The sequence below is a fragment of the Cyanistes caeruleus genome, chromosome 3 (genome assembly GCF_971803275.1).
Source record: "Cyanistes caeruleus chromosome 3, bCyaCae1.hap1.1, whole genome shotgun sequence".
In the NCBI taxonomy this organism is placed as follows: Eukaryota; Metazoa; Chordata; class Aves; order Passeriformes; family Paridae; genus Cyanistes; species Cyanistes caeruleus.
Window position 1 is genome coordinate 23,252,721 of NC_141703.1, and position 15,839 is coordinate 23,268,559.

At 35.8% G+C, this 15,839-nt stretch overlaps 1 protein-coding gene across 3 annotated transcripts in view; it reads left to right on the forward strand.

The window, feature by feature from the left end:
* Nucleotides 1–15,839, forward strand: part of PRKX (protein kinase cAMP-dependent X-linked catalytic subunit) — a 56,404-nt gene that overhangs the window by 31,477 nt on the left and 9,088 nt on the right. For 2 of the 3 annotated variants that reach the window (XR_015284243.1, XM_086880158.1), the window contains exons 3-5: nt 610–873; nt 7,627–7,746; nt 13,482–13,577. Coding sequence is in view for 2 of the 3 variants with exons in the window: in XM_086880158.1 (XP_086736284.1) it covers nt 610–873; nt 7,627–7,746; nt 13,482–13,577 (480 nt within the window). In the remaining variant the exon portion in view is untranslated. The remainder of the gene's footprint in view (nt 1–609; nt 874–7,626; nt 7,747–13,481; nt 13,578–15,839) is intronic. The other variant, XM_086880159.1, reaches the window with a different exon arrangement.

The following is a 15,839-nucleotide window of genomic DNA, read 5'->3' on the forward strand; positions in this document are numbered from 1 at the left end:
ACCTGTCCTTAGATTAATTCTGAGGTACATAAATAAACCTTGTTTTGCTGTCATTTTTGCTTTTCTGTTGTTTTTTGTGAAAGATGCTGTAGAGAAGCAAGAGTTGTCGTCTGATGCTTTAGTTGGGATTGTGTATCTCCAGGGAAGAAAGCATAGGAGAGAAGGACAGCACTTTGGTGTTAATGACTTTGAATGCATTGTCTTGAAAGTCTTTACAAAAGCAAACGCCAAAAGCAAATCACTTGATAATGCTTGATAATATAAAATGTAAGGTGTGTAAAAAATGTTTAGTCTTTATATCAGATCAGTTATTTGGTGCTTAGAAGAGGCCTGTTTTTTACATACAATGAAACAGAATCTATGATTTTTTTTTTTTCTTGGCCTGTGCTGTACTTATCCTCAACTATCTGGTTTGCATTACAGGTTAAGGCAGCTACTTGAATGTCTTACATAATCCTGGATTCATGGGGGTTTAATAACTGCAGACAAGGAATCAGAAATTAGTTATGCGCACGGTTGGGGCGGCAGAGGCCATTTTACAGACATTTACTTGTGAAGTGAATCAGAGACGTAATTTCTTTATTCAGTAAAACAGTACTTTTGTTACAGATTTTGGACCAACCACGATGAACGTTTTTTATATATGTTAATGGAATATGTGCCAGGAGGAGAACTTTTTAGTTACCTGCGCAACATGGGGCGTTTCAACAACAGCACAGGACTGTTTTACTCGACGGAAATTATTTGTGCAATAGAATACCTGCACTCCAAAGAAATAGTTTACAGAGACTTAAAACCTGAAAATATATTACTAGACAAAGAAGGACATATCAAGCTTACTGACTTTGGATTTGCAAAAAAACTGGTGGACAGGTAAGTGGGGTTTTGTTCTGATAATCAGATTTTGCATGCTAAACAATTAGAAAAAAAATGTTTGATTTTAGGTGCTCGGCATTTAACATTGCATGTGGTTCACACATGTAAAATCCCTTAATAAGAAGGAAACAATCATTTTAAAATGGCTGTATGGAAAGCAGTATTACTCCTCAGATATAGATGTATACCAGATAGACATAACCAGGAGCAGTATCACACAGCAGCAACCGAAAAATATTTTTGTATAGCTGGTTTTAAAGTTTTCAGCAGTCATGTTGTATAAAGGGAGTTCAGGGAAGTAATATGAGCAAATGCTAAGATATATAAATTAATCCTCCATGTATACTGAATTGCTATCTTTTGTAACTTATGTTTCCTTCTATTTTCCTTTTAGAGATTTTGAAGTGTGAGAATAACATTTTAAAACTGGATACCACGTTTTCACTTGCCTGTGGCTAAAATGAAACTGTGAAAATCTAGACAGAATCCATAAGGCCAGCTTCAGCAGAATTGATTAATTTAAATGTAGCTTCTGTATTACTGTCAGCTTTAATTACATATGTAAACTTCTTAATAATGCAGAGGCTCTCCCTCAGTGATTCCTCTGTTCGGGCTGCTCTTCCAAGACCATAATAGATATTTTTAAGGGTAAGCAAGTGCATTGGGATTCAAGAAAAGGGAGGTAAAAGCCAGCCTGTTGTATCAGAAGAGTGGTGTGACAAGGCTTGATGTTACGCCTTTGAGTCATGTCTTGAGGGAGAATGTATTTGATTGTTCTGATTAAAGCAGCACAGTGGTGAGTTTGGTGTTACGTAGGTGCTCATCCTCTTTTGTCATCAACCTGTTGGATGCTGCTTTTGCAACGAACAGCTTTGTGTATGAGGAGAGTTCTACAAGGTCAATTTGAAAGGAGAGTGTGTGGGTGAGGGTCCGCAGTAATGCAGAGTCCCCAGGCAGGTGCAAAGGAGAGACACTTTGTTGCAAAAACCAGGCCTTGTTAAGCAGTTGGTCCATTATCAGTTACATAGTTTTAAATCAGTTTTAAATCATAACAATTCAACCAACCACCATACACCACGATGTGAACACACAATGGTTATATAACTTGATTTTCTGCCTCTAATTTAGCTGAGTCTCTTTCCCACAGTCCTTTTCTGCTTAGCCAAAGTAGCTGGCCCAAGCCATGTTTTAACAAGGCCTTCCTTTTGTAAACTTTTACTTATTGGAAACAAGAGTGGATCTCAGGAAGCTGCTTAGTAGATCCCTTATGAAGTAAAAGTCAGATGAGACAAATCAAGTCACAAAAGTTCTATTCACCTTTAAGGTCTGAACATCTGTTTTAAAACCATAGAATTTTATTATGAGTGTCCGAATTCAGTTTTCACTGGGCAACCAAAAAGGCATACGAATGTTGGCCTTTCATTTTAATACTTAGTTTTTAAAGCAAAATAACTTTTTGCAGGAAGGTGTAATGTACTTCCATGTGAGAAAGTAGTACAATCTCTTTATAAGACATTGTCATACAAATACTTATGACTTGCTCTTTACATGTAAATACTGCCACTTAGTGGTAATTCTTGTTTTGTGTATCTGGGGGTTTAAAGCACAAGAGAAATAACCCTTCATTAAATAAGGTGATAGTTAACATCAGAATATATTTTTCAACCTGGAAGATGAATCTCTAAGAGTAAATTTGTTCAAATATATTTTAGGATATCAAACTTAGTTATCACTACTCTTTTTAATTGGGTTTGTATTTCCCGCATTGCTTGGGGGCCAGTGAAGTTGATCAGTGTGTTGAGTCGTAGAAGATGGTAGTAGTTGTATATTCATAGCTGATTTACCTTCAAATGTACAACAGGTAACATAAATACAGAACATAAAATTGGAATGAGCAAGGACATTATCAGTTAGAGCACAGGTAGTTACCTATAAAAATCTGGTTTTGTTTTTTGTCGTACTGGTTTTTTTAAACTACATAGTATTCTCCCCACTAGCTGAAGTCATCTTCAAAATGTTTGTTTTCTCACTGTAAAAATGCAGTTATCAGCCCTTTATCCACTAGTGCATCCCAGTAGGTGCTTTTGTTTATGATATAACCTATTTGATCAAAATTACAGGAGATATTTTGTCATTTCTATGCAAGGAAAATATCTGTACACATGAATCTTACATGTATGTATGGGTGTCAGTGAGTGTATAGATGTGTGCATATGCACAGCATACACAAATAGCGAAAAGAAGACATGAAGTATTTAAGTTTTTTGAGCATTGTGAGGTAACCTGCTCTCAGGATCAGCAAAGACATTCCTAGAAAGAACACATAATACATAAAGGAAAGCATGGTCTGCAGAAGACTTTGGATACGCTCACATATTCCAGATACATAATACTTCACGTGAATGATTCTATAGCTGCCTTATTGAGGTTTTTCTGCAGACATTTTCCCTTTCTTCCCATGACTTTGTGTGAAGGGATGAAATACTCAGCTTGTCCCTCTGCAGTTAAGCTACTCTTCAGAAAGAGTGTCTGCCTCATAGCTTGTATTCCCACTGGAGAAAGCAGGCTGCACTTGTACCTTCTTATTAGTAGAATTTCTGAAGAGCTAGACTCTTTAATATTTTCTTTTTAGAGACTGAAAAGAGAGGAGGTTTTCTTTGCTCCTTCTGTTCCTTGTTGGTATGTCCTTCTGTTTATCCTTGTTCCTCCCTTTTCACTCATAGTGTACGTTTAAAAATTCTAAATTTTTCTCCGAAACAGTGTGTCTTTGCCTCAGCTGCTGTTTATTTCTTCTCTTTTCCACCTTGATGTTGCTTAACTGAAGACTTAATAACCTTTTCAGTTTCTTGTAAGTACACTCATATAAAATAGATACGCCACTACTTTTAAAAAAGGGCAGTGTCAAGAAGAAAGTTGGGGAGGGGGTTTTAATTTATAAGAATTAAGAATTTTACAGCCTGAAGGCTGTAAAAAGGATTTCCTTTGAACTTTACAGCTGTTACATTTGTAGACCTTTCTCTTTCTGAAAAGCATATACCACTTTTTGGGTATAGTATTTTTATCGAAAATTTTTTTCTGGTCTGATTTCTTTATTTTGTGTGGTTTTTGGTTGTTTTTTTTTTTGTTTTGGTTTGGGTGTTTGGGATTTTTTGGGGGGATGGGGTTTAATTCCCATGTCCTTTCAGGGAAGCACAAAAGTAATCTGCATGGAATTTTATGGATTTTTTATGGACATAATTCACTCAAAGTTATAAACATTTTAGGTAAAATTAATGACTTCGGTGATCTCTTTTTTTTTTTTTTTTCTGGAATGTTATTTACTGTTAATTTTAGTTTATTCAGTTTACATTCCTAAAAAAGAAATTTACCTGTGAGTCTTTCTAGAAACTTGAGAAGTGATTATTCTTAAACATATTGGGGATAGTTCTGCACTGTTGCTTAAGCTGGATGTGCCTCATGGCTGTTCTACACAGTGGATTGAAGAGAGAAAGACTAAGTAAGACACAGTAAGTCTAGTTTGCAAAGTGTATCCTTTGTCACTGTAGAATCAAGCAAGAATGTCTTGCAGAACAAATTTTTGTCAGCTGGATTCAAAGCAATCTTTGTTAAATATAACTATAGAGAAACCGCCAGAATACCAAAACAAACATTGTTAATCTGGCTTATATGAAAAAAGCTTGTCAGGTACGACAGAGATGGATGCTGAATGATGTAGAATGCTAAAGCACAATAACTACTGAGTACTCTTCAGAAGTTTCACAAAATTATCTTGTATCTTATCTTTGTAACCAGAGTAGATTCTTTATTTCATGTTTTAAAATTACATGCAACCTTATCAATTAGCACTTACCTCTATTTCAGCTTTTATCTTGAAAATTCAGAACAGCGAATATTTTGTAGCAGTTTGAAGGGGAACAGTCTATTCTTATTTTTTTGCATTGCAATTTATCTTCAAAGAAGTTATCTAGAATTTCAGATGAATATCTGATAGTCATAAAAAAGTAATGATAAAAATTAAGATATTAACATTTTGTAGCATCTGCTATATTAATATATAAATATTTAGTATTCAGAAATAAATAGTACTTCAGAAATATTTAGTATGTCTGAAATACTAAATAGTCTGTAGTAAGAGGAAACACAGGTTATGATCTTATGGCACAAACAAACATCTTCAAAAAGAACATGAGCTTCTTCCAAGTTTTTGTGTAGTTAGAAGACATATATTTCTTGATTGAAATTAAGGAAGTAGTTAATATGGTGGTAATAAATTTTATTTTCTAGTGCAACTAGGGTCTTCAAGTTACATTGACCTTAATTCACAGTTTCCCTCTTGCTTGAATAAAACCACAGTAAAACAGTCAGCTGCTTCATTTGCATAGCTACTTAAATGAGTATGATTAAGTCAAACGATGAATACATTTTTTTTTTCATTTGGGAGAGGGAGAAATACCTTGTTTTAAAAGATGACAGAGCTTTGCTATTATTCATAATTTCATAATCCCGATCTAGGTAGCTGCTAGATGGCAGTAGTGTAAAGCAGCACTGTGTGTCAAAATTCAGCATGCTTGATTTGGAAAATAATAGTTTATATTTTTTAGATAAATTCATGATAAAAATTAGTGACGTAGTCTTTGAACTTTAGGAAAGTAGTTTCAAGGACCTTGAAGCACACTGGATGCAATTTGCCTAACTCTTCTGACAGTTTTGTTGGAGTAATTTAGCTTTTGCCATAGTAAACTGAAGCTTAAAGACATTCAAGTCATAATTCTTCATTTGAGGCCTTAACTGACTGTATAGTTCCTCTTCCTTTATCTTAACTATTTTTATAAATCAAGGCTAAGGCTTAAAAAAACAACCAACCAGAAAAAAAAAAATCCCAAAAGTTACCTTTAAAATATTTCAAAGAATCACAGAATATGCTGAGTTGGAAGGGACCCGTTAGAATCATCAAATCCAACTCCTGGCCTGGCCCAGGACATCCCCAGAAGTCACACCATGTACCTGAGAGCATTTTCTAAGCGCTTTTTGAGCTTTCTCAGGCTTGGTGCAGTGATGGCTTCCCTTGGAAGCCTCTTCCAGTGCTCAGCCACCCTCTGGATGTAAAACCTTTTACTGATATCCAACCTAAACATTCCCTGACTCAACTTCATGATGTTTCTTTGAGTCCTCTCACTGGTCACAAGAGAGAAGAGATCAGTGCCTGTCCCTGTGCTTCCCCTTGTGAAGGTGTTCTTCAACACAATGAAGTCTCCCCTCAGCCTCCTCCAGTCTGAACAGACCAAGTGCCCTCAGCCCCTCCTCATACGGCTTCCCCTCCAAAATCTTCACTATCTTCATTGCCCTGCTTGAAACACTCTAGTAGCTTGGTGTCTTTTTTACATTGTGGTGCCGAAAATTGCACAGGGCTCAAGGCAAGGCTGCATCAGCACAGAGTAGGGTGGAACAATAATCTTCCCTGCATTCTCAGAAAAAAGAACTTGAGTTAGTATTACTGCTAAAGGTGACTGCTGTTCATCTTAATGCATTTGTTCAGGAGGATGTTACCATTTCGATTGGAGAAAATTCTTCCTCTCACAAACACTCAGAGTTGGTTTTGGTGCAAGTTAGAAATCATGTGCGGTGGCCATTTGTGACTGTATTTTTTGTCATATTTTACTACAATTTCTTTTTAAATGTGATACGGTATTCTTTCTTATTCTGTGCTGTGATTTCAATTTCTCTTGAATTGGTGAGCACATTTTCAAAGTTTCATCTTCTGACTTGCTGCTGGGGAAGGGTAATATATTCAAAATAAGAGCACATTATTTTCTCAAGTGTACATTTAAACCTAAGTCAAGGGAGTGAAGCCAGGCAAATTCTACATGGGCGTTTTTACAAAGAAGAGTTCACATTTCTGGGAGAAATTATTTCAGAATATTCTTCTTTTCAAATGTAATTTGGTCTTAGTAAACATTTCAGCTTCATTATTTTCACGTCTATAGAATTTGAGCTAAAATTAGTTAGAAATATAATGGTTTTATCCTCACCTTACCACAGAAAACTATGACTAAAAATGTCTTTAAAATATATCACAAAAAGTACTGCCTGCTTACCTCACACTTGCTGAACTACATCCTGTAAACATCTTAAATAACTAAAAATAAAAAATCTTTCCCTTGTAATGAATGCTGTGGAAGTGATGACAAGTTAGATTTCAATACTATTTGGAAAACTTTACTTAGATTGTAAAACAAGTCTTTATGTATGTCCAACTGTTTACTGATTTAAACTACTACTTCCTTAAAAACTCCCTCCTTCCCTTTTTTTTTTTCCTAAATTAAACTTTGTTTTGCAGAAAAGACCATTATGCTTCTCTTCTGCTGGGCCTGTCAGAAGTAGTCCATGAATTCCCAGGGTCTGCAGCTTACAGAGTGAAAAACACTGTTAATAATTCAAAACAGTGTATAGTCTAACGGGTAGAGTACCACAGCACCAACTGGGAAACTCAGTGCACAGATATTTTCTGAGACAGGAAGTTTCTTACTTAGCATATATCTCTATTCCAGGAGAATTGGAAAACATCATCAAAGCAGTCTGTTTAGATCTTGTTTCTTAGTTCTGTTTCTTTGTACAGTAAATATGTAGGTGTATGTTGGGTACTTGTTACACATGTGTTTGGTTTTTCCTAATACTGCTATTTCAGTTTCACTTTGATCTACTTTGATTGTTTGTTTTGTGTTTGGTTTTTTTTCCTCCTTTTACAACCAGAACGTGGACTCTTTGTGGCACTCCTGAGTACCTTGCGCCAGAAGTTATACAAAGTAAAGGCCATGGAAGAGCTGTGGATTGGTGGGCCCTAGGAATTCTTATATTTGAGATGTTGTCAGGGTAAGTGATAATTACTGTATCACCGCAATATTATGTAATTCAGAATTATTTGCTAGTTACGTTTACAATATTTGGATTACCAAATTTGCACTAAATTTATTATTGATATACTACTTTAATTTCTGGCTTTGAAGAAAGGAATTGGGAAGCTTTACAAAAGAACATATAACACTGTTATAGGCATGTTTTAAGGGTTTTGGGTTAATTTGCTTTGTTTCTTGGTTTGGGTTTGCTGTTTGGTTTGGGTTTGTTTGTTTGTTTTTTACTTAAGACTTTAACAGCTTCTCTTTTCCTTATATGTTTTGGAAATTCAGGTTTTGCCGAAGTTTAGATTTTTATTCACAAGATCCTTTATATTTAATGGGTAAAGAACAGGACTACTTCTGTGATTAATTTCCAGTGTAGGGAAATCCTAGTTACAATGGGATCTTTAGTCTGTAAAAATGCACAATGGAAGACTTTTTATTAATACAGTTTGTATTATGACTGACCACTAGTTTCCTTTAAACCAGAGGAAGAAGAACAGGGAAAAGCTTTATAGGTCTGTTTGAAATCAGTTTGCTCAAATGCTACTTCTGGTATTTTGGAATTTGTTTGATAAGCAATGTTTTCAGAAAATTCAAACTGAAGAAACAGTTTCTGGCATTAATGTAATTAACTGTTCATGACTTGTTAGATAAAAATCATTGTCTCAATTTGCTCTGATTTCAAAAAATAATTTTTTCAGTAAAATAAATAATTGATTTAGGTAGAATGTGAAATTGTACTTAAGTGCTAAACAAGGCATCTGCATGGTTTATGGCTTTCCTTTTTTTTGTCTTGGCTTTGTTATTTGAGGATACTTGAAAAAAAAGATTTGGATTTTTGAAAGCAATTGGCTTTGCAGTGTTTAGTGCTATAGGACAAGTGCAAGGCTTTCATAGCTTCTGAAGAAACAGTATATTTCATCAGTTTGATTTCATAGTTCTTAGAGCTTCTGCCTGGTACCTGACTCAGTGTGCTCTACACCTTCTTGGTCTCCAGGTGTATCAGGTGTTGTCTGTGGCTTTTCCTTATAAACATGCAGCCTTGTAGAATGATCAGAGCAAAGTGTCCTTGCTTGGATTTATTCATCCTTTTCTCTGTGTGTTACTGTAGTTTCAAAGTGACTGGTGACTCTTCCAGTGTTTGGACAAGTTTGTAAGTTTGCCTGAGCAAGTAGTTCCCCTGATGGATGGGTGGTCTCTTCAGAGCTCTAATCCACTGCATGTACTGCTGTGAAGTTCACCTAATAGCAACACAACTTTACCCAGTACAGCATTGCTACGCACTGCTTGCTTTCTTAGTGTCCTGAAGGCTTGCATATACATTGACTTTGGATCACATGGCAGTTTGTGGACAGAAAAGCAGCAAAAATATATAATAGTTGCTGGCTGATACAGGCTGGCTGGTCTAATATGAAGTTGCTATTTATGTAGGCTGATCTGTATAGAGAACAGGCTTCACCTTTCTTCCATTGCTTCCTGTAAGGTGAGAGGCCCAAGCTGGTCAAAAGAGTACTTCTCAGAGAGATGAAAGAATCTCAGAGAGAAAAAACGAGATTCCCAGCAAGCTTGTTGCCACTACTCTTGATCCTAGACAGCAGGAAGACTGTAGGTAAAAGTGTCTGGGCTGTAATATGAGCGCAGGCGCTGCAGTTACCCAGCTGTGATTTACCTTCCTGCCATGGGTTTCAGTGGGACCACTCTCTGTTAGGTCTGTGTGGTCTCAGTGTAACTGAATATTTGGCCTTTTTTACTTGAATGCCATATAGAGATGTTGATAGGATTCTCTCCATTAGCCTAATGGAAACATGGGTTACAAAGTTAACATACTGAATACAGGTGGCAATCAAGCAAGATATTTGGAGTCATTGAGACCTCAAGACTGCAGGGTGCTGGAGTATGACTGCTGTGTATTCTACTGAAATATGACTGGTATATATTGTTCATAAAAAAGGGAGCAGCTGTGCTCCTATATAAGAACTTCTGCATCATGACACTATCTGCCTCAAGGGGTGAGACCTGGATTTCAGGATGGTGGGATGGCAGGGAGGTGGCCTAATACAAGCACATTGGCTTTTAGAGACTTGTAACCAATACATAGCTTACACTTTTTTGAAAGTCAAGTGAGGCTGTATATAGGCTGACTGACAGAGCAGCTGTCTGCTGTGTGTGATTTTCTAAGGTTTTTTTTACTACAGTACTTGTATAGACATGCTCTTCATAATGACTGAATGCTGCTTTGGACAGGGACTCCATCCAGTACTAAAAAATAAACCACAGAAGCATTCAGTCATTTTCCAAAGCTGGAATAGGAACTCCTTATAAGCTTGTTTGTTTGGGATGTTTGCATTTTGAGGTTTGTTTTGGTGGGGGGAGGGATTTGTTTGTTTGGGGTTTTTTTAAATGGGGATATAGGTAGATAGTACTTTCTTAGGATTTTTTTTTTTTAGGAGATGAAAGGAAGGCAGAGATTATAGTTTGTATGTGTTTCCTTTAGATGGGAAGGTTGTCACAATGAATGTATGCTTTTAGCATTTTAACAGCTTTTTACTGTTCTTGGCAATTGTGTTTTGAAGCACTTTTCCTCACCAGCTCAAGATCTGGCTAGATATTTACTATCAAGGCTTTTATTACAGAAACAGTCCTAGTTAACTTTTTCATTGAAATTCGAAGAAGATTTAAGAAATCTGAAAATATTTTGAAGGTGAACAAAACCTGAGTTCAAGACTAAGTTATTGTCTGCAAGTAAATTAATGTAAGACATTTGATAGTTATTTCCTGAAGTTAGTCTCTCTGAAGCCCAAAAGCAATTGAAAATAATTGGTAGGTGTGTGTAAGGAAATGGCCTCTCTAAAAACAAACAAACAAACCCACACCTTCCTGTTCTACAGTGTCTTATTTCCCTAACTTAATCTCCAGAGGCCCATGGAATTCTTCTGCACAAGCTAGGTTTAAGGCAAGGTCCTGTTTAGATTTAACATATCAAGATACAGAAAGGGGAAGGAACAGGGAGAAGCAAGGGTGAAAAGAAATCTTAACAGATGAACAACACCAAGTTCATAGAGTTAATCTAAACAAGCTAAACAAATTGTCAATACAAGAGTTAGAACATCTGTTCGTTTTGAGTAAATGAGTTCTGTTACAATTTGAGGCAGAGAAAAATATGCTTGTTACTTAACATTAGATATGTCATAATTTTACTGTTATCAGATACGCGGCTAATACGAATTTTGTGTATTAATGTGGGCTTCACTTTTTTTGTTTTTGCTTTGGTGGTCATATGTGATGTGCTGTTCTGCCATTTTAGGTAGGTTAATGGTTCCTGTCTGCAGTTTCATATTCTCAGACGTGTGTGTTTTCCCTTGAGGTCTTACAACTTCTGTTCTTCAGACTGTCTTTGAGACTTTGCGTCCATGCCATTGTTATGCTTCAGTTAGCAAAAGGAATGGTTTGCAGCTGTTCTCCCATTTACAGAGATGATATTTTTTGTAGCTTCTTTGCAGTTGGTGAAAAGGCAGCTGTTTATATTTGTGTTGTGTTGTAAAGAAAGTCTGAAACTCAAGGGGATTTTTGTTGATTTATTAGGTAGCTTTCAGCACAATACTTGCATTATTTTGTCTAAAATCTGTGCTGTGTTGAAGGTTGACATTTACAGAAAGCATCAAAATCAAGTTACTTGGTTTGTCCATTAGAAAACTGTAATCTTTCAAAGCTGTTCTCATTTTACATACAGTTCAAATACACTTTAAGTAGAATTGCCATAAAATTACCATATAGCCATGTGTGATTTAAATTTTTCTCAAGACCTCTAAACATAGTAATTTTGGATTTTCAAAATGGGAAAACAAAGAGCAATTTAAACATGTAAATATGAAAAAAAAATTATATGTACTTCTATTCTTCTTGATTTCACACCTCAGTGATATACAATAATAGGCTTACTGCAGCTGGCAGCTTTGTAATACACAGTTGCAAAATATAATTCTAATTGTTTATGCATTTATAGATTCTAATACCTAATAAAAATAGAAAATTGAGTTTGTTGACTTGCTTTGGAGAATGTGAATGATACTTATATTGCGTGGCTAAAGAATGAATTTACATGATAGTCTTTCTTACGTGTGAAAAACCTGTACATGTTAAATAGCAATCATGTTTTCCTTGTTCTTTAGTGTCAAAGCAGGAATTTTTAATAACACAATTATTATTCCTGAGATTCTTCTACTTTCTAGTTAGCTTGAAAGTAGTTTTTCATAAAGTACTTACTCTGGCTTTCTGAACACCAACAAGAAATGTCCTTTAGTCTTTCCCTAACCAGATAGTTTAGTCATGCTTTTCAGTGCTTTGAATTATTATTTTTTTTTACTATAAGCCTACAGACACTTTTACTTAATAATTCTGATGGAATTTGATTTTTTGGGGGAGCTGAATTTTACAGTATTTCAAAGGGTATGCTCATCCACTTGATCATCAGCTGAATAATGAAGAAATAAATACTTATGAAAACGTAATTGAAATAATGTATAGTACTTGTTGAGAAATAAGCTAGTTTGAGTACCATAAAATGAAAAAAAGAGCCTGAAGTGAAGAAGTATTGTTTTCATCCTTGTTTTTATGCTACCAGTGATTTCCAAAGCCTCAAGCACTGTATTTGTGTGTGTATGCATGCAGTTAAGTTCTCCAAGAAAGTAATTACAAAATGTTAGATGTGAAAATATTTTAAATAAACTGTAATAGTGGTTGGATGTTATTAATATGGTCAGCACTCAAAACCTGTGGGTGTTTTTAATTCTGTAGGGGTTTGGAGGCAGAATCATAGTAAGAGGGTTGCTTTGGTCATGTTATGGAGGGCAAAGCAGGACTGAACATGACTGACACTCAGAAAACTGTCGGTCGGCCCTTGGGCTCAGCTGCCTGTGCTGGCTGTACTGATGCACCTCTTGCAACAATTGGGGATGTACTATACTAGAAAAGGAAGTACAGCAGAAAACTCTTACTCTAGAGTTCTTACTCTAGCTGTACAAAACAATGTCTCTGTTAGCTCATAAATTCAAAAAGAGCTTTATAGAAAATATAAATGTAGAATTTTAATTACTTGTTATTTTACTATTCATCATGGGGAAGATTGTGAAATGAAAACTTTATCTGTCCCACACAGAAAGCCAGCTGCACTTGGAGAATTGTGAGCAGTCTGACTGTTTCAAAAACCTTATCTAGCAAAACATATATTCAAGAAGTACAAGAAATAACTGAACTGGATAGTGTATTTATGTGAAGGTCCTTTAATACTTCAGACAGAAACTGGTAAATAAGGGTGTGCCTGCAGTTACAGGACAAGATCAAAAATGGTAATGGTCTTTTGGAGAGTATATCCCTGGGCTTTAGAGATAAAGGCAAGGTATTTTTTACTTTTAACACTGAAAATTTGTTTCATAAATTACATTTTTACTGCAACTATGTAACAATTTTATATTTTTCTATTCATATATTTAAATTTTAATTCTGCATTCAGTGTGTGGCATACAAAAATGTTTTCTGTATTACAGTGGCAGCCTTAAATTGTTCTTCAGGATACTATTTGATTGGTAGTGTCCTGTCAAAATGAACAATATAATCAATTATTTCTGAGGAGAATTACTATAACATAATACCGCTTATAAGATTTTTAGAACATCTTTTTCTGACATCTGAAATTCTTCTGTATTAAAATAGGTTTCCTCCATTTTTTGATGACAATCCATTTGGTATATATCAGAAGATTCTTGCTGGCAAAATAGATTTCCCGAGGCATTTGGATTTATATGTAAAGTAAGTCCATGAATCCCTCTTTTCTATTCTAAACACCTTCTGAGCACTGTTTCTAAAAAATCTTTTTAGACCTGTTTTCAGATTCTGATTTTCTGAAACATCATGTTAGAAAATATTTTATATTACATTTACACTTTTAGTCCAAATAAACCTATATATTTGGTAGTCTTAAAAGTGGTGATGCAGTTACAAGATAATCTCTGACTCTCTTTTCTGTTTATTAGGGGATATTAAATGGTTTTCTACCTTGTGCAAGCCCCATCGACTTGTACTGTAAGAAGGTCAAGAGGAGAAATATGAGATGATAGTCTGAGTAAAAATTAGGAGAGCAGGAAGAGAACACTAAACTGTTTCTATCTATAGATACATGCCACTTAAATATCTCTCATTGTAATTACTTGAGAGAACTCTGGTAGTTCAGAAGTTCTAGCGTAAAATCAACTTATATTTATTGGCAGGGGCCCAGTTTAATATGCAGTATTGCATATGCATGATATGTGGGTTTATTTCTCAGTATTTAGCAGTTGTTAAAGGTATATTGCAGATGAAATAGATTTTTTTCCTATTTAAAAATTCCATAACTGAAATTATTTTTAGTAAACATTGAAACAGAGGAAATGCAAATATAAATGTGAAGCTTCTCCTAAGAACCTGAGATAACTGAGTGGATGAGTGAAGACAGGAATTTATTCCTATCTTAATCATTCATGATGTTGTGGTAGTGACCTTGAGAGGTACTTGCTTACTGTCACTGCTGGGTGAAGAATTAAAAGCAAAACTAATCATTTGAGAAAGACTGCTTGTTTGTTTGTTTTGCTTTTTCATTCAAGCTTCCACTCAATCATTGGGTGCAGTGAATGAAGCATGTCTTCATCCCCTTATGCTCACTATGGGGAGACAAGTGTGTCATATTTAATCTCTTTGTAACAGTTTTCTCCTAGGAGCTCCAGACTGTTTCCAGTTCAGTGTATTCTCATTGTCTGGTCTTCCTAATCCAGTTGGTCTTGGAAAGAAAACTGATTATCTCTTGTAGTGTTCTGTGTACTGAAGTATAATGTTATGATCAGAAGCATAACACCTCAAATTAGATTATCATCCTAACAACCCATCCAGTGTAGTGAAAGTATTTACATAGACTTCTATGGTCACCCTTGAGCCTCCTTTTATTCAGGCTAAACAATTCCAGCTTCCTCAGCTACTCCTTGTAGGGTTTTCCCTCCAGACCCTTCACCAGCTCCACTGCCCTCCTCCACGGAGGAACACGCTCCAGCATCTTAAAGTGAGTGGCTCAGAACATCTCTTTTTTAAAGTGAGTGGCCCAGAGCTGGACACAGGAGCAGGCTAGGTGTGGCCTCACCACTGGCAAGTAGAGGGGCCACAATCACTGTTCTGTCCTGCTGGCCACACTACTTTTGTGGCTTCACTTGCTTTCTGCAGTGAGTTGTGAGCACAATGTCTTGGCTGTCAGCCCCTCTTCCTTCTCTTAAACCACAATATGCAGAACTGGGTAGTCTTCTAACATCTCTGCATCATTAGCTTAAAGCAAGTGCCAAGATTATTTTGCCCAAGGAAGGCAGCCTGCTTCTTACCATCTATCCCATCTGTTTTCTCTCTCTCCTTCCAGTAAGTCAGTATTTCAGCCAGAAAGAAGGCTATCCTGGGTCCTAAATTCAGACTTTGTGTGATGTATCAGTGCTATGCAGTGTTTCAATTCTCTGTTCTGAGGCAGCAAAACTATTTTCCCTTCTGACCTCTGAGAACACTTCTCTCCCTAGGCATATCGGGATTTTTACTCACCTACTCCCTATCACCCTCCCATATTTTTACTTACTGAATTCGTACCACTTCTGCTTTCCCTCCTGCTGCATGAATGTCATTCTTTCTTACTGCTTCTTTAAACTTTTCCTTGCAAAGCCAGTTTTGGAAAACTCCAAAAGAAATGTCAATGTTACAGCATTTTACTGATTGTTGGTCTGAAGAGACCTTCATGTAGAATTTGATTCTTCAAATACATACACCTGCATATCTACTGAATTGATTTTAACATAATTTTTTAATACTTTTTTAGAACCAATGTAATAAAGATGTTCTAAACCACCTATTATTTGTTTCAATTCAATGGATATTTCAGTTACGTGGTCCAATGTAGAATTATCACCTTTGTGACAACACTGTATCACCAAATAAGCTCATCCCTTAACTGTTTTGTGATGAATTTTTGAAGCAAACCAAGAGTGATCCATGAAATGTTGTCTGGTTTTA